General features: G+C 62.9%; 1 protein-coding gene across 1 annotated transcript; it reads right to left on the minus strand.

Annotated features, from left to right (window-relative positions):
- Positions 1-2,563: 2,563 nt before the first annotated feature.
- RCC1L (RCC1 like) lies at positions 2,564-18,237 on the minus strand. The gene is made up of 11 exons (XM_081300442.1): positions 17,863-18,237; positions 15,591-15,720; positions 14,555-14,683; positions 13,948-14,014; positions 12,855-12,906; positions 11,410-11,494; positions 10,027-10,208; positions 7,367-7,454; positions 6,044-6,217; positions 4,313-4,398; positions 2,564-3,281 (listed from the first exon to the last, which is right to left on the minus strand). The coding sequence occupies exons 1-11, from the start codon at positions 18,178-18,180 to the stop codon at positions 3,204-3,206; spliced, it is 1,389 nt and encodes a 462-aa protein (XP_081156568.1). The 5' UTR covers positions 18,181-18,237; the 3' UTR covers positions 2,564-3,203.
- Between the last annotated feature and the right edge of the window lie 465 nt (positions 18,238-18,702).

An 18,702-nucleotide genomic window follows, 5' to 3' on the forward strand; every position in this document is an offset into this window, starting at 1 on the left:
GACAGAGGAGCTCCCAGACGTCCTGTCACCAGATGGTCTGGTGCCAGCGCGCGGCAGGGGTGAGCACCCAGAGTTCATGGGCACATTCTGCCTGAGGCGCCCCAGGGCACCGCTGTGCACACCGTTCCCGTGGCCGCTCCCAGGGCAGGAGGCCGGCTGGTCAGAGGCCAGCCACCCAGCGTGTGGGCTCCCAAGACGGGTGGCCGCCCACCCCCTGGGCAGGCGCTCAGGAGCACACAGGGCATCCATCCACTTCACCTTGGGGGTCCTCCCACTGGGTTGAGGTCTGGCTGCTGCAGCTCTAGAACCAGCTTGTAACCATCAACCTCACCTTGTCCAGTTGTCACCAAAGGGGACGTAATGAGGGCCCTTCCAAGATGAGCGAGGTTCCAGGTGAGCTCTGCTGGATTCCTGGCATTGGCTGCCATGCTCCCTACCAGAGCCCCAGCAGGACCCTTGATGATCACCAGGAGTGTCCCCCACCAGGGACACCTGGACTGTGCCTTACCAGCAGGATGGCCAAGGCCTGGTCAGAGGCGACCAAGGGTCTGGGCTCACCCTTTTAAACCTGACTACTGAGCCAGGTGCCGTGACGCACCCTATAATCCCAGCAACTCGGGAGGCTAAGGCAGGAGGATGCCGAATTCAAGGCCAGCCTCTGCAACTTAGCAAGGCCCTGTCTCAAGATTACAAAAATAAAATAAAAAGGGCTGTGGATGTGCTGGTGGTGAAGCAGCCCAGGGTCAGTCTCCCGGCCAAAAACATCACCTCAACCAGACAGCTGAGCGGGCACGTTGGTGCGCCCAGACCAAGAGGGGTGTGGCCAGGGAGCTCTAGTGCTGTCCCCAGCAGAGTCCACTTGGCCACTGCTGATCCCGTTAAGCCAGCTTGTAAGGAGTCTGGAATCTTTGTGCAAGGGCGAGACTGGGGACTGAACCCAGGGACACTTTGCCACTGGGCTACACCCAGCCCTTTTTAAGCACCCCTGCCAGCCCCTGAGCAGCAGGACCCAGACTGGAGTTCCTTCATGGGTGCAGCACGAGTCACCGAGGGGGCCGGGAAACGCATCTCGAGAGGAGGGGACCTCCTGGGCAGGGCATGCTCCTGGCACAAAGGGCCGCCTCAGGGCTGTGCCAGTGCTGGGTGGTCCCCCAAGGCCATCCGAAAGGGCCTGTCACATGGGGCTGCGGGGGGGAAGCTGGGACCTGGAGAAGGGTTCAACTCCAGGACCCAAAGCAGAACATGGCCAGCGACACTCCAGACACAAGAGCCTTGGAGGCTGCCCCCTGGCCCCTGCGGGAGGGGCTCTGTGAGCTGATTTCAGTGTCGCCCGGGAACCCGTGGAGCAGGGCCAGCACAGCGCTGGCCTGAGGGGGAGACCAGACGCCCAGGAGCCACTCTGCCCAGGAGGGATGACAGTGGCCCTGAGCAGCTGAAGCAGGACACACTGCAGCCCCCATTCCAGCTCCCCCCTGGCTGCTGGCCACAAAGGAAGGACAGTCTGGCCCTAGAGTGGCCAGAGGGCACAGGGCTGGCACGTGGCTGGGTCGCCCAGGTGTCCTTCCCTTGCTCACTGATCTCCGGGTCCCCCAGGTGTCCTTCCCTTGCTCACTGACCTCCGGGTCCCCCAGTGTCCTTTCCTTGCTCACTTCAGGAGGTTGTAGCAGGAACAAAGGAGATCACAGCAACCGCCCATGGACATGGCGGAGGGTGCCTCCAGTGTGGGTGGGAGGGAGGGCAACGCCAGAGCCAGGCAGAGGGCAGACGACAGCCGGGCAGATGACAGCAGGGCAGGGCCTGGCTCCCGGCAGAGGAGCCCCAACCCACCAGGGCAGGGCTGCCCGCAGAGACCCTGACACCCTGGGCTCAGGAGACCCAGGGGGCCACCGCACACTGGGGCTGCAGCCGAGGTCACGCTCAGGAGCCTTCCTGACTCTAGCGCTCACCTGGCCACCCTTAGGACCCTCCAGGCCCTGCCCTCCAGATGTGCCGCTAGCCTGTGTCACCACCGGGCGCCTGCCTGTCACTGCAGCAACCTGAGCCAGCCCAGCAGGGCGTCAGCGCAGAGAGTCACACCACTACCACGGGCTTCCCAGTCCCAGACAGCAGGGGCAGCTTGGCCAAGGAGGTCCCTGAAGCTGCGCTGGACACTCCCCACACACTAACCAGCTGGTTCTCACGTACCCTGCCCAGTGACAGTGACAGTGACACTCTACTTCCACCTGCAACCCTCCCACCCGTCCCCTCCTCCCCGCTGCTCCCGTCCCTGGTCCCCTCTCAAGGTAGGGCTCCCATCGGCACATGTCCCAGAGCACAATGGCCGGGTCACAGAGGACTCGCCACAAGTATCTGCACGGCGAGTTACAGCAGCAGCCGGATGTCGCGGGTGGTGGTGGGTCCCCACCTGACCACGGCCCCAGGACCTGGGAGCAGGACTGGCTCGGAATGTCCCAGGCAGGGCCGTCCACAGGCCTGTCTGCTGGCTTCCATCTGCCTCTTGACCCAAGTCCTGGTCATCACCGCTGACCTCTTGGAGGTAAGAGAGACCCCTAGGAGACCTCAAGAGGCAGAAAATAGACTTTATTCCAAAAATATCTGTAAATACTGTTCTAAGGGAAAAGGCCAACAGTGACCAGGGCGGACATGGCCGTGACTTCAGATCCTCGTCCGCTGGCCCCCAGCCAGGCTGAGCCCCCCGAGCCTCCTCCAGCAGGCAGTGAGCGCGGCGGCAGGACAGGGCGGCGGGAGGGCTGGCCGCTCAGCGAGGAGCCCGCGGGGTCTTGGAGGCTGCTCACTGTTCTTGGGCTCAGCGTGGCAGCGGGCAGGTGGCTGTGTGCACGGGGTCATCCAGCACAAGTTTCACAGGAGCCCACCTGGCTCACGACCTAACCGAGGCTCACCTGGGTCACTAGGACACACCCAGAGCCCCCTGGTCGCTGTGTCCTGGCAGGCCACCGCCTGAGACCAGACACATCCTGAGGCTGAGCCTCCCTGGACAGCCGTCCTGGGCCAACCGGGCCCCGGAGCCCTGAACAGGTGGGTGTGCCAACCGTCGTCCCACACCCTGGCCAGGACCCCTCGGGAGCGTGGCCTACAGAGGGCAGTGGTTCTGTCCCTCCAACATCATTCAAGAGCCCTACCAGGCACTGTGTCCCCACCCTGCTGGGCTGCCTCCGACAGCCCTGGGAGGGTCAGGCAGGAGGTCAGATGAACGACTTGGCCAAGGTCACCATGTGGTCCACACCACAGGCCATGTCCACGGGCTCACCGGGCATCGTCACCTGAAGGAACAAGAGCAAGACACCCTTCACTGCGGGCAGCGGCCGCAGGGCCACCAGCCTTGTCAGCCTCTCGGGAGGCCACTCCCTCACTGCACCCTGCCCACAAGGGCGGCCATCGCAGTTCATGTCCACACCTGGGACACCTCTGGGAAAGCGAGACGTGTCCTGCACATGTGCATCCCAGAGGCCGCAGCCCTCGCTCCTACCCTGTGAGTCCAGTCTGGGGCAGCCCCACTGGCCACTCCACCCAGCGACCCCACTGCAGACACAGGCTGTCTTACTCACAGGTACCTTCAGGGTACACACGCAACACACGTGCATACATGCACACACACACGCACACATGCACACACACATACGCACACACGCACACAGCTCTGCAGAGACTCCCAGAGGGAACGGGAGACACCAACACGGGCCACTGCGCGGATGGGGGTTGGCGCAGGAGGCTGCCCTCCACAGCGCGGCTGTAGTGACTTTCGAGGACACCTCCTAAGCTGGCCGTGAGCCACAATGAGACAAGCTACAACTGAAGAAGGACCCCCGCCCCTTAAGATTTGAAAACGCCTCCTGCCTGCTGCGTCCCCACTACAGAGCCTGGATGCCCCCAGCAGCTGTGGACAGGCCGTTGACCCTCTTGGGCCACCTAGAGCGCACTCCCGGGGCCACGGGTGAGGACCTGCTCCAGGCCTGGTAGCCCCCCTGCCCAGGACAGGCTCTGATGGAGATTCTTGCAGGGACAGGAACACCCGCAGGGCCACTCCCTCCAGCCACGCCCTCACCAGGCCCCCCCAGAGAGCTGACCTCACGGGAGCCGAGGACAGCGAGCCCTGAAATCCGGGAGCCTGGCCTGGCCCCAGCTACCCCTTCACTGCAGCAGGGGGGACAGCCCCCAGCCCAGCCCCGCCCCGCCCCAGGCCCAGCCCCTCTGCATCCTGGGCAGGCACCAGTTCAGGCACCAGGCACCAGGCACCAGGCACCGGCGGCACGGAGGCTGCTCCCCGCGTCCCCGCGTCCCCGCCTGGCCTTACCCTCCAGGGGAAGTACTGGTCCTCCAGGCGGCCGATCCCCAGGCACCCTCGGAGGTTCTTGCCCCACACGAACAGCTCGCCCTTGTCTGGGGGAAGAGGACAGCAGCTTGGCGGGAGCTGGCAAAGACCCCGTCCCAGGAGCCCGGCCGCGAGGACAGACCTTCTGCAATCAGGCACAGATGGCCTGTCCCCACCTTGTTCCCTCAGTGCTTCCTGGGAAGGGAGAAGCCAGTGTCTTAGGCACCGTTCCCACCCTGCCATTGGACCCCCGGGAGGCGAGTCTGAGGGATACGTGGCCCTGCCCAGCCCTGCCGGGCCCTGGTGACCCTGCCACACACCCAGGCCACTCCTGGCTTCCTAAGCCACAGAGAGGCTGTTCTTTCTGGGTACCCTGGGGCCTGCCTGAGCCAGGCCTGGGCCCATGTGCTGTGAGCTGGGGACAGGGCGGTGACAGGACACAGTGATGGGACCCGACCTAGATGAAGAGCTAGAACTAAACAGCCCAACCCACCCATGATTGCAAACCACAGAGGCCACAGAGGACAAGGACACAGTCCACAGAAGGGACCCGTGTACTGCTCAAATACAGTCTGTCCCCCAAATCCATGTGGTGGACACCTGGTCCCCCAGGGTAATGGTGAGGACAGTGGAGGGGCCCGGAAGGAGCAGGCGGTCACCAGGGCCTGGCCTCATAAGGGGCTGGTGGAGCTCCCACGAGGGCTGCCACAGATGGGCTCAGGCCGTTCCCTGCATGTGCCCCGCCAGGGTCTCAGGGACCTGCCTTCTGCCATGTGACAGTGCCAAGCCAGGGAAAGCCCCCGGGTCTGGCTCTGCGTGGCGCCGGGAGCCACCTGTCCTGCCCAGCACTCATGCTCACGGCCACTCTCAGGTCATGCTGCCACTGGGAGCAAAGAAAGAAGGACAAAGGAAACTGCCCAGGCCTGGGGTCCTGTGGCTCGGGAGGCTGAGCAGGGAGAGCACGAGTCCAAGGCCAGCCTCAGCCACTTAGCGAGGCCGCAGCGACGTAGTGAGACCCCCTGCCTCTAAATAAAAACCCAAAGGATGGGGTGCAGCTCAGTGTGAAGCACCCTGATGGCACCTCCCTGAGGAAAAGGGGCCTTTCCCAGGAGAGGACTGAACACAGGGGTCATCGACAAGTGAGCCGCCGTACTGTCGTACTGCCCAGGGAAACCCACAACCAGGGCACCCAGAGGCCACGGGCCGTGCCAGCCTGGAGGCCCGTGGGACAACTCGTCTCCGACAGCTTGTCATCTGGCCAGGCCATCCTGTGATGGCCCCCAGCACTTTGGAGCAAGGAGCGCTCCACCTCCAGAAACCACAGGGGTCTCCAAACTGCCTATGGCCACTGCGTGCCCGGGGCCGAGCGGGGTCTTGGCCTGCGGGGGTGGCCCACCCACACTCTCCATGGACTCGCCCACCTCTGCCAGGGCTTCTCGCACGGCCAACTGGTGCCCTCGAGAGTCACCCAAACATCAGCCTCACCACAAACCACAGGAACCGAGCCCAGTTCCAGGGGAGGAAGAGACGAGGTTGTTCACCTGCAAGCCACGGACGGCTGCTAGCTGTTCCCGGTCAGCCCACCCCGGTCAGCCTGTCCCAGTCATCCCACCCCAGTCAGCCCGTCCTGGTCAGCCCACCAAGGCACCACGGGCACACAGAGGGAAGGGAGCATGCGGGGGAGCACCTGGGTCCTGCCAGCCGGCCACTTACTAGAAAGGGCAGCAAAGTGGCTGAGCCCACAGCGGATGAGGGAGACCTGGACATCAGGGTTGAACTCGGTCAGGCCAAAGAGCGTGGGCGGGATCCTCTCCGGAAGGGCAGTTTCCATGAGGCTGGGTCCTTTGCCAAGGATTCCGTAGCCCCAGACAAACACGTGTCCTTCCCCTGCGCACAGCAGGACGGGGTCAGCGGGCCACCCAGCCGAGGCTCCCGCACACTCTGCTCACTGTGCCCACAGGAACAGGGGTCGCCTCCCTGGTGGCAAGAAAAGGCTGAAAACAGTCCTCCTGTCCTGGCTTCAGTTCCTGCCTCGGCATCTGCCCAGCTGCTGGCCACCGTCGGAGCCCAGAGCCCACGACATGCGGCAACCTGGGCGGGGGCAGCCCCTAAATGACCCAGGAAGCCCACATGGCCTCCTGAAGCTTGGAGACAGCTGTCCCTACTAACGGACCCAGGTCCTCGCTGAGCAGACACATAACACAGACAATTCCTGGCCAGACCCTTAAACTTTAAGGAAAAAACGTTTTTGTTGGTACCAGGAATCAAACCCAGGGGTGCACCCCCACGGAGCCACGTCCCCTGAGATGGGCACTCTCCAGGTCCCCTGCGGTCTTGCAAAGTCGCTGAGGCCACCTTGAGCCTGGGATGCTCCTGCTTCTGGCTGGATATGGTTTTCTGACACCAAGTTCTTGCTTTTCTCCCCGGACGCTGAGAACCGATGGCTCAGGCCAGGCAAGCGCCCCTCAGGCCTGCAGCTGGGGTGCAGCTTGGGGAGCGCACGGCATAAGCGAGGCCCCAGGTTCCAGCCCTGATACCCATGCCAAGGTTGGTGCTCCTCGGTGTGCCACACACTCACTCTCAGGGCACAGACCTCGGTGTGCGACACACTCACTCGCAGGGCATGGATCTCGGTGTGCCACACACTCGCAGGGCATGGACCCAGTGTGCCACACGCTCACTCTCAGGGCACGGACCTTGTGTGCCACACACTCACTCGCAGGGCACGGACCCTGGTGTGCCACACACTTATTTGCAGGGCAGGGACCTCAGTGTGCCACACACTCTTTCACAGGGCACACAGTGGTAGTGCCCACTCTGTATTTACTTCCTGGCTGGAGAGGGGATCTGGCCAGGCTGAGGGAACAGGGACCCTGCACCCTCGAGGTCTGCTGGAGTGACAGGCTGAGCAGCTCTCTGGCCACGTGTCACAAAATTCACCGGGCTCGGTCCAGCGGATCATCCCATGGCCACGTGAACCTGACAGCCTGGTGGACATGCCCACCAGTCCCCAATGACTACCCAAGGGGGTCTCACCGTTCAGTAAGGCACAGCCGGTGCCCCCGCAGGCCGCCTGCTTCACAGTCCCCACTCCTGAGAAGGGCAGGCACCGAGGGACGTTCACCTGCAGCGAGAAAGGGCTCCAAGTAGGACAGGCTACGTGGGGAGTGGGCCGTGGGCAGGGCCACATGAGCTCTCTGTCTACTCCAGGGCCATCTCCTGAGCACCGCACAGGCACGAAGCCGGGACCTAGGGACCTGGATGCACAGGGGCTACAGGACCAGCCCACCCTCAAAGAGCACTGGCTGGCCCAGGGGCAGCAGTCAAGGTCAACCTCAGACCTCACGAGCAAAACGCAAGGGGGATCCAGGGGTCTGAGTGGCAGAGCCGTGCAGGCGGGGGAGAGGCAGCCAGGGGGGCGTCTGTGCCTGAGGCCTGAGGAGAGGCAGGAACCAACCAAGCCAGGGCGAAGCGGGGAGCAGGGCGTCCACCTGAGGCAGGAGAGGACAGCTGGGCGTGAAGCCACTCGAGGAGCTCACAGGAGGCCAGAACAAAGGGCCCACGGCCTGAGTGGCACAGGTGGCCGAGGAGAGGCACTCTGCACAGGCCGTCCTCTGGAGAGTGAACAGGCAGCGCTGGAGGAGCCCAGGGAGAGTAGCACTCAGGAGCCCGGGGTCAGGGGCAGGTGAGCGGCAGAAAGACACTGAAGCCACAGGAGAGATCTTCTAGTGGGAGATGCAGAGGCCAGGAAGGGCGCCCACACCTCAAAGGGCCAGCGGGGGAGGAAGAGCAGGGGCCAGACCAGGGAGGAGGGGGAGGGCCGGGGCACGAGGACAGCCGGGAAGGAGTGCGTCCCAGCAGCGCCACGGCCAAGGTCAGAGATGAGGCGGGAAAAGGCTGTCCAGTGCCCTCCTAGTGCCTCTGGCCCCAGGGAGGTCGCTGGTGGCCCTCATGGGAGCCATGGACAAGCTGACAGGCAGAGGCAAACTACAATGGACAGGGTCGAGAACTTGGGGACAAGGTTGAGAACTCGGGGACAAAGACGTGGGGACAGGATGCAAGCATGGCTGAGAGGCCCCCTGGGAAGGGCAGGCCAGAGGGAAGGAGGGAGGGAGGGAGGACAGGCACAGAGTGGACAGGACCCAGCAGGTGCACTGAGGTCGAGGGGAGCCAGCCCCAGGGCAGCCCCTCGGGGGCCGTGACAAATAAATAAGTACAAGTTGTCTCAGCCACTTGTAAGGCGGCTTGGTGACCAGGTCTCCTGCTGTTCCAGCCCCTGAGGACCCCTCCCCTGAGTGAGGCCACCCAGTACAGGGAGCGGCACTTCCAAGAGGAAGTCACAGGACACCGCCTGGTCAGCACCCTCCTGACGAGGCCAGCTCCACAGTGAGCCACCCCAGAGCAGCCCAAGAGGAGGGATGGAAGCAGCCAGGCATTGGATCTTGCCGGGCCAAGCACCAGCGCAGCGCTGGGCTCCATCTAGCAGGGCCCTGCCTCCCCCAGGCACAGCAAGGAGGCCAGCAGCAGAGCCCAGGGCAACACAGCCCTGGACAGTCAGGGACGCAGCTGGCCACCTGGCACCCAGCCACGGTCCCATGTGTTGCTTAGTTCTCTGATTCGGGGTCAGTGTCAGATAATCATGGCTAACGGTGGCTCATGCAACTGTCCCCACAGGAGGTCGGCGTGGGAAGGAGCAGCGCTCCCTCGAGCCCCTGCCCGCCATCCACCTCCCACAGATACTGCGCCTCTAAACGACTGGCCTCCTCCCCTGTTGGGTGCCGGGGCACTCAGAGTCCACACACAGCCTCTGCTGGCCATCAGGCTGGACGCTGAGGAGGCAGCCCCCCATCGGCTGACCTCTGCATGGCCTCACTCAGGTCTGTTACAGCCTCTGCAGCCAGGCGCGGTGGTCACCCTGCCACCCAGCACTCAGAAGGCTGAGGCGGGAGAGTCACCAGTTCCAAGGAAGCCTCAGCACTCAGCGGGACCCCGTGGCAAAATGGAAAGTGACAAAGGCTGGGATGTGGCTCCACAGGTGGCGCCCCCAGGTTCCATCCCCAGGACCACGAAAAATAAGTGAAAGTAAACAAAACCCTGAGTGTCACCAACAATTCCATCCCATCAGGGAACACGGTGTCTCTGGAAGACACACACTGACCCCCCGGGGATGAGCAGGTACCTAGGTCCCCCTCAGAGCATCCCAGGGCGGGGACGTGGACACTGGGGTGGGGCCCCTCCTGTCCTGAACCAGACTCAGGTGATGGCGCAGCCTGTGAACACCCCCCACCCGCACGTGCTCTACAGGTGGGTGTGGCGTGCACATCACCCTCCCCAGAATGGCCGTTGGCTGGTGATGGCCGCACAGGCACGCGGTGGAAAGACCAGGCCAGCCTCCACCTTCTGCTCCATGGACAGTCTCCCCCAAGACCCTGCATCTGCGGCTTGCGGCCCCCTTCACAGGGTGGGGTTGGGGGCCGGGACAGAGCCCCTGAGATGCTGCTGGCCTGGTGGGCCACGCAGTCTTAGCTCAGGGTCTGTGTCATGCTACTGCCACAGCACACAGGACATCACAGAGACTCCGCAGCCTGCTTCAGACCCTCTGGGAAGGGGGACCTGAAGCCCTGACAGCACCCCTGGCCCCCGATCCCACTCCCCAGGCCCCCGCAGGCCCGCGTTCCCCGCCTCCTCGCGCGCACCTGAGTGGACTCGGTGACGGAGGCCAGCTGCAGGTACTCCGAGTTCCCCCAACCAAAGAGGCCTCCGTCCGCTGACACGGCCAGGCAGCAGTCCCCGTAGGTGGCGACCTGCACGACCTTCACTCCGGCAAGGTCCCCTCCCAGCTTGGTGGGCACGCTGGTGACATCGTAGTGACCGAGACCTGGCAGGGGAAACGCGCACCTTCAGTTACTCGCCCTTCCCGCAGGCTCGCGCCACGCCAAGCACAACGCTGGCCCCAACAGCACCCGCACAGAAAGCCTGGCCTGCCCTGCTGGCCGCACCCCTGCTCCCACGAGGGAGGACTCGTCACACACAGCTATTCTTCGTTTTTTAATTTCTTTTTAATATTTTTCAGTTGATGGAACTTTATTTTATTTGCTTATCTATATGAGGTACTGGGAATGGAACCTGGTGCCTCACACGTAGGAGGCCAGCACTCTACCACTGAGCCACAACCCCAGCCCCACAAATGGCATATTCTTAAGACCCAAAAGGCATGTTTTTAGGGACCCTGGAATATTTTAGGTCAGAATCAAGTTAGAAACTTTGTAAGATAAGCACTGGGCAAGTGGCCCATGCCTGTGATCCCAGCGACTCAGGGGGCTGAGGCAGGAGGATGGGGAGTCGGAGCCAGCCGACTTAGGGAAGCCCTAAGCAACTCAGCGAGACCCTGTCTCTAATAAGACGTAAAGAAAAGAAAAAGGGGGCTGGGGATGTGGCTCAAGTGGTAGCGCGCTCGCCTGGCATGCATGCAGCCCGGGTTCGATCCTCAGCACCACATACAAACAAAGATGTTGTGTCCGCCGAGAACTAAAAAATAAATATCAAAATTCTCTCTCTCTCTCTCCTTTCTCTTTCTTTAAAAAAAAAAAAAATGCATCCTCAGGATGTCAAAAAAAAAAAAAAAAAAAGAAAAGAAAAAGGGCTTGGGATGTGGCTCGGTGGTTCGGTGGCCCTGGGTTCAATGCCTGGTGCCCCAGATACACACAGATACACACACAGATATACGTAAGAGCAGAGGCTGGGATTGGCCCCGTGGTAAAGGACCCTGGGTTAGATCCTAGTGAAGCAAAAACATGAAAAAGGAAATTTAGAAAAATTAACATTACTAAACACCTAAGGAAGGGAGCCTCCACACACAAGTCGGGGCCACAGGAGCGAGTCGCCCTGCAGGGCCAGAGCAGGACCAGCAGTGGGGGTCAGGGCTGGCCAGCTGCAGGCTGCATGTCCATGGTCACAGGCAGCGGAAAGGGGGTCACAGGCAAGTGCAGGGGACAGCACTCCCCAGGAGCAAGGGGGATGGGGCCCAGTGGGAGGCGGTCCTGGCCCCCAGGGCCACACCACGGCCTCTCATCACGCACCTGTCTGCCCATCGGCGCCCCATCCACAGGAGTAGACCTCGCCTCGATCCGTGAGAAACAGGCTGTGATCCTGTCCGCAGGCCACCTGGAGGACACCAGTGGGCAGAGGAGACCCTCTCCCAGAGAGTCCCCAGGCCTGCTCTCCCCTCTGAGCAGCCAGAGCAGCAGCTCCTGAGGCCAGGAGGGGGCCAGGAGGGGGCGGGGGGGGGCAGGGAGGGGATGAGGGAGGGCCAGGGAGGGGGCGAGGGGGGGGCAGGGAGAGGGGCCAGGGAGGGGGCCAGGGAGGGCCCACCCTCACCCCACCCCCACCCCACCCCTGTGCCCCCCCACCACCACCACGCCCCACCCTGGCCAGCTCCAGCTCAGCCTCAGCCCCCTTCACCGCTGTCCTGGGCCTCCTGCCTCTCCCTCTCCCCACACCTGGCTGCTCTATTCCCAAGGCCCACTGCCACCCCACGCTGGTCTCCAGACCTGGTCTCTAACTGCCTCAGGAGAAGCAAGCCACAGCAGGACCACCCAGGACAGACTCAGGAGGTCTGGTGACACCCGAAGCCACTCATCCATGGGTGGAGGACGGGGACTTGAGCCCACAGGCACCTGGGGCTGCGCAGGAGGCTCTGCCTCTCCCGTAACCCCTGACCAAGCCCCCACGTCCCCCATTCTGCTGGCCAGTCACTCTGGATCCCAGGGTGCCCTCCCTGCTCCTCTCCTGACCCCGAAGCCTGGCTGTCCAGGGGGTCTATGCCCCCACCCTCCCAGACTCCCCTCCTGGCCTCCACGCCTCTCCCCTCTACTTCCCACCAGGGCTAAGTCGTCTTTCTGGAAGGTCACGACTCGGCAGCCACCTCCCCTGGAACGCATTCCTTTGGAGATGCTGGACATGGACCTGGGCCTGGCGCACACCACGCACCTCCACCCCCGCCCTGCTGAAAACCTTACAGCCCACTACCCAAGGACAAGGCCCTCAGGGCTCCACTCCCCACCAGTGCCCAGACCGTGCGTCGTCCACTCCCGCCTGCCCTCCTGACCACTGCAGAGCGCACTACCGCGAGCACAGCAGTGACCGCCAGCCACACCCCAGGCCTGCTTGGGCCTCCAGGATGCCCCTCCCCTCCTGCTGGGCAGCACCCCAGCCTCAGCAGGAACACCCGTGGCTAAGTGTTTATCCTAAGTGGCCATCGGGTGCCTGGGTACCGCCCCACAGGCCCCCACTCCAGGTGGACGCAGCTGGGCAGGCAGCCTGGTCTCCACGGGAGCCTCACCCCCGCCCCAACTCTTCTAGACCCCCATCCCAGGGTTCAGCAGGAGCCTGGTCTCCAGCGCAGGCCAGGAGTCCTGACCAGAGTAACCTGACCCTTCAGGAAGTTCCCCTAGCCGCCTGCCAGCACCCCGCCCAGCATCGATCCTTCCAAAGCGTCCGGGAACAGGAGGAGCCCGTCTCTTACCTGGACCACCTGCCCATCAAAGTCCTGCATCCTGTGGATCTTGTGACTTTCACTAGAGCCAAGAAGAAGAGACGCGGCCATCAGCCCCGCACAGGCCAGGCCCCTTCACCCTGGCGGTTAGCCCAACCCCACGTGCACAGGGCCACCTTCAGAGCACAGCAGGCCTGGCAGGGGACAACCCACACAACGAAACTCAAGGCGTCTCTTCCTCCCCGCGGTACTGGGGACTGACCCAGGGGCACTCTGCCACTGAGCCCCTTCATTTAGTTATTTATTCCGAAACCAGGTATCGCTAGGTCGCCAAGGCTGGCCTCCAGCTTGCGCTCCTCCTGCCTCAGCCTCCCACACAGCTGGGGTTACAGGCGTGGCTACCGCACCAGCTTGATGTGAGGTTTTTTAAATATTTTTAGTTGTTGGACAATAATTTAATTTTACTAATTTTTTTATGTGGTGCTGAGGATCAAACCCAATGCCTCACCTGTGCTAGACAACGCTCTGCCCCTGAGTCACAGCCCAGACCTCGACATGACTTTTGTATGAGGCCAGAGACTAGCACTCAGGCCACCAGCATCAAGCAAGGAACTAGTGGAATTTTTTCTTTTTTAATACAAAATGAAAAAACTGAAATGAAGGTGAACTTTTTAAGTTAACCAATTTGAAAACGTGGTTAACTTAAATAATTCCCCTTCATTTAAAATAAAAAGGTTATAAAAATTAATTCGGCCGGGTGCAGTGGTGCACACCTGTGATCCTAGAGGCTCGGGAGGCTGAGGCAGGAGAATCAGGAGTTCAAATCCAGCCTCAGCAATTTAGCCAGGTGCTGAGCAACTCCGAGAGACCCTGTCTCTAATAAAATTCAAAACAGGGCTGGGGATGGGGCTCAGTGGTCAGTGCCCCTGAGTTCAATCCCCAGTACTCCCAAAAAAATTAGTTCAAAAGGTTTGTACACATGACGACCAAGGCTCACCCCTCACCCCCAAGCTCATGTCTGAGCCCCCCCCAGCAGAACGGCCCCAGGGCTCCCCCCAGGGGTACGGAGCCCCAGCTCTCACCCTGCGGCCACTCAGGTCTGGGGGCAGAGCTCAGCACGCACCTGTACACTTCATTCTCCACGACCTTCCGGCCACACTGCCCATACGAGTTGTTCCCCATGCTGAACACTGGAAGGGACACAGCCGACCCAGTCCACCCAGTCCACAATCCACCGCGCAGGCTCATGGGATCCCAGCAGGCCAGGGCCACCAGGGTCTCCAGAGCCGTCCCCCACAGCTGCCCATCCCGACTGCCACGGGGCTCCCTCCTGCAACACCCGCCTCCAGGGACACCTCAGGCCTTCTGGGTCCCCGTGCCCTGGTCCCACCTCCTGGGAATTCCACAGTGTGGGCAAGTCCCTGTCCCTGTGCCTGTGGCCAGGCTGCACGGACACCAAAGGCCCTGGTGAGGGCCTCCTAAGGCCACTTCTGCCTTCCCCCATCAGGCACCTTGGCCAGGAGGAGAAGCGGGAACAAAGCGGCTTTGCTGCCTCTCCCTGGACACAAGCCCTCTGCAGAGGGACCTCAGGCACAGGGACCTCGGCCTGAGAGGCCACACTAGGGGAGGTGCGAGCAAACAGACCCTTTGTGGGCACACAGCCCAGTTCAGAGACCTCCCGAGGAGCTCAGCAAGCCCACCAATGGCCCTCCCGCAGGGAGGGCACTCACCTCCCTCGCTGTCCGTCAGGACCAGGGAGTGCGCCCTGCCACAGGACACCTGCAGCACCCGGGTCTCCTGAGGCCTGTCCAGGGGCAGCGGGACGGGCGACGGCTCCAGGACGTACTCATAGCCCCTGGCTGCAGAGGACCGCAGGTCAGAGCGAGGCAGCGGCCAAGGCCACCTCCGGCAGCAGGAACCACCGTCCACCCCGTTCCCCACAGAGTCAGGCGGGAAGCTCCCGGTGCCCGTCGGGGCCAGGAACCCAGTGGTCACTGAACCGCACGCTGGGCCTCCTTGGGAATCTCCTGGGGCTCCAGAGGCTGCGGCCGGTCTGGACAAGTCAGTGATCCACTAAGGGAGACTTAGGGCGGGGAGGCTCAGGGTGGCACCTGCTCTGCATGCGCCAGGCCTGGGGTCCCCCCAGCGCCGCTCAAGGCCTAGCGGGCCAGAAACATGGAGGGCGGCCTCTCAGGGCCAATGAGGCCCAACCCTGACACTGGGCTTCTCTGATACAGAGTCTAAAACAGCCCAAGACAAAACAAATGAGCGCTCTGACCCAGGCAGAAACAGACTGCAGGTGGTCGGGGACACGGGAGGCCGCCTGCTGTGTAGGTGGACAGGGACTCGGGACGTGGGAGGCCTGCCCGCTGGCGTCGGGCTGATGGCTCCCGTCTTAAGAGTAAAACTGCTCTGTGGTGGCACCTCAGCTCACAGCCACCTTGGTTCCTGTGGCTCTCGTGACAAGGCCTGCTTCCTAAACGTCCTCATCGGCCGTTCCTGACCCTTTACATCTGAAGCCCCAAACGCGAGGACGAGCTCAGAGTCTGGAGGGCCCACTGGTCTCCTCCCAGGCCACGTCCAGGCACGGGCGCCCGGGGCCAAGCGGGAGCAGCCACTGCCCACCCCGGTGCCCGCCCTGCTGCCTAGGGTCCCCGTTGCTGCTGACCAGGGTGAGCTCCAGCTGGCCGGGGTCACGAGCCAGACTCTCAGTCCCACCGCCGGCCAGCAGTCCCCAGGCCAGCGCAGGCTCCTGCGGCCCCGCACCTTTGTCCCTCCGGCTCCTCTGAAATCCGAGCTGGGAGTCCTTGTTGAGCCCCATGCCCCACACCTTGGTGACGTCCTTGGTCCTGGAGGACAGCAGTGTGAATCCATAGCCACAGGCTGCAGAGGAGATCTGAAAGAAGCCCCAGTGCAGAGTGGTGACAAACCACACCCATGTGACCAGCGCTGACCCCGGGTGCTCCATCTGCTCCAGGCACCTCGTTCACCCCCAAGTCACCCACAAACCAGGACTTCCCATCCTACCACGAGGCCATCAGGGGCCTCGGCCTGCTCTTGGCCCAGCCTGCCACCTGTGTGGCCAGAGGGACGCTGCCTCTCCAGGGACTCCAGAAGCAGGCGTCTGCTGGGTGGCCCTGAAGACAGGTGAGCCACGGCAGCAGGGACCCTGCAGCAATGGCACCTCCTCAGCCATGCAGGCGACCCCGGCCATCGGGGTTGGGTCCCTGGAGGCTGCCCCTCGCCCTAGGCTGTGCTGCGACCCCAGATGAGGAGAGGGGAGGCTGCCCCAAGGTGCCACAGGGACAGAGAAGACAGAGGCCCAAACAAATGGGACACAGTCCTGCCCACGGACCGGAGCACGCACAACAGTTTCCATGGCAACTCCGCACACTGAGCCCTCTCAAAGCCCCAGCTATGGAGGGACGTGGCCCAGGGTCGAGTGCCCGGGTCCCATCCCTAGCACGGCAAGACACACAGCGCTGGCTGGAGCTCGGGGTCAGCACCTGCCCAGCAGGCACAAGGCCCGGTTCGACCCCAAGCACCACAAAAATACCTAAGAACCCAGAAGGGATTTTTGCAGAAATGGACAAGCCAAGCCTAAAATTCATGAGAAAAAGCAAAGGACCCAGAGGAGGCAGATCATTTTTTAAAAAGGAAAAGAGCCAGGCACGGTGGCACATGCTATGACCTCAGCTACTCGGAGGCTGAGGCAGGAGGATCACAAGTCCAAGGCCAGCCTCAGGAGCCTAGTGAGAACCTGCCTCACAAGGGCAGAGGGTACAACTCAGTGGTAGGCTGGCCCCGAGCTCCGTCCCCATCCCCCCCTCCACACACACACACACAGGGAGGACAGGGCTGGGCAGAGCTCCCACCTCCAAAGAGCTGGAGGGCGGCCTCCTGACCGCAAAGCTCACCACAAGCCACAGCCATCCAGACAGTGACCAAGACGGGTCATTCTGACGTGAGGGTGGACACAGCTCCTTGAAGACAGCTGGGAGTCCAGAGTCAATCCTTGCCTTTAGGTCACCCCGTTTCCCACAAGGGAAGGGCAGGTACGGTTGCTTGGACAACAGACCTCGGACCCTGCCCCACCCCACAGGCCCAAACCAGCTCACAGGGGCTCAGAGACTTAAATACAAGAGCCAAAGCCACCCAGTGAACAAGGGCGCAAACGTGGGTCTGGCAGATCCCTTGGATGAGCCACCAAAGCACAACCTACAGCAGAAAAACCGGTTGAGGAAATTCATCAAGATGGAAAAACGTCTGCTCCTCAAGACACTGCCCAGAAAACAAGCGCTGCCCAGGAAAAGCCAGGAGAACCCTGCAGTCCCGTGCCCAGGGCCCAGGACTGAGGACTCAACACGGCCAATTGGCCAGGGGGTCAAGTGGGGAGGCTGAGGCAGGAGGACTGAAGGTTCCAGCCAGCCGGAGCTTGGCTCAGCTCCCATCCCCAGCCCCTCGCTTTTCACCGGGTTGGAACAGAAGTCCCCCTTTCTCCGTCCCCCGTTTCTGGTCCAGAGTTCATTGGCAGACGTGGCAGAGAAGTCAGAGGCCAAACTGGACAAGGTGCCTCCTTTTCATGGCCTACCAGGGCCTCCACAGCCACACAGGCAGGCCCAACCTCGTGTCAGCTTCACGCTCCTGGAGTGTTGGCCTCCAAGAGGTTCCTCTGGCTGCCACCCCTCCAAATCTAGGGGTCACTCCACCGACCCGCTGGGCTAACTCCTTCTGAATGCCTTGTCCCAAAGGAGTCCTCAGCCTGCCCCCAGCAATCCGTGTTGCACGCCTCCCAGTCCTCCCCAACCTCCCTCTCCCCTCCTTCCTCCCTCCCCGGCCTCCTCCCTTCCTCACTCCTTCTCCCAGGCCTCCCCCTCCAGTTCTTCCTCCCCCTCCAGTTCTTCCTCCCTCCCCAGTCTCCCTCTCCCTCCTCCTCCTCGGCCTCCCCTTCCCTTTACTACCTCCCTCACCGGCCTCCCTCCCCAGCCTCCCTTTCCTGCCCCCTTCCCCCGCCTCACTCCCCGGGCGCCCAGCGCACCCTCTGCGGCAGCTCCAAGCGGTAGGGCAGCGGCTGCACCCTCCGGCGCGGCGGGCGGGCGCGCGTAGTAGGCGCGACTCTGGGCAGCACGAAGCTGGGCACGCCTAGCGCCCCAGAGAAGCTGAAGCCCCACACGAAGACGCGGTCCGTTCGGGCCGCGCGCTCGCCCACATACTGCAGCACCGGCGCCTCGGCCTCGGCCTCGGCCGCCTCGCGCCGGCTCCGGGAGCGCCTGGCCGCCGTCCAGTGCCCGCGCCCCTGCCCCGGGCCCGGCCCCGTCAGCCACCGCCCCAGCCGAGCCAGCGCCGCAGACGCCATGCTTCACTTCACGCCTCAGCCGCCGCCGGGCGCCACCATCTTGCGTCACCCTTGACTTCCCGTGTGGGCGGAAGCGGCCGCCGCCATGTTTGCTGCTGGCGGAAGGCGGCGAAGCGGACCAGTTCTTGAACCCAGGGGCCCAAGGCCACTTATCCGTCTGCTCCAGGCGGCCCGCCCTGGCCTCCTGGGCTCCCTGCCCCTCGTCCTTTCTCAGCTGGCTCCTTGCAGCCGTCCCCACTCCCGTCGCTCTTCTCAGGCTCTCACCTTTAAAATGAGAGGCTGAAAAACTGCACCGACTGTGCGGGCCGCGGCGGCGCAGCCTGGAGTCCGGGACTGGAGGCCGGCGGGGCAGAGGCCGGCGGGTCCTGGTGCGCGCTGCGCCACCGCGCCCAGCCCTTATCTCGCTTTCTGTCTGTTGCTGGTCCTGGAATTCACCCAGGGTCAATGTGCTCCCAAGGCCAGTTCAAAGGATTCCCCTGTGCGGGGATGCGCCCTGTACCCCTCCTGTGAAGCATGAGCCAC

The sequence above is a fragment of the Spermophilus citellus genome (assembly GCF_964194105.1).
Source record: "Spermophilus citellus genome assembly, chromosome: 6".
Lineage (NCBI taxonomy): Eukaryota > Metazoa > Chordata > Mammalia > Rodentia > Sciuridae > Spermophilus > Spermophilus citellus.

Coding starts and splice junctions, on each gene's coding strand:
- RCC1L (XM_081300442.1), bottom strand. CDS start 18,180: ATGGCGTCTGCGGCGCTGGCTCGGCTGGGGCGGTGGCTGACGGGGCCG. Junction 10,209..11,409: donor GGGCGCCGATGGGCAGACAG/GTGCGTGATGAG, acceptor TTCCCCTGCCAG/GTCTCGGTCACTACGATGTC. Junction 3,282..4,312: donor ACCAGTACTTCCCCTGGAGG/GTAAGGCCAGGC, acceptor TTGTTCCTTCAG/GTGACGATGCCCGGTGAGCC.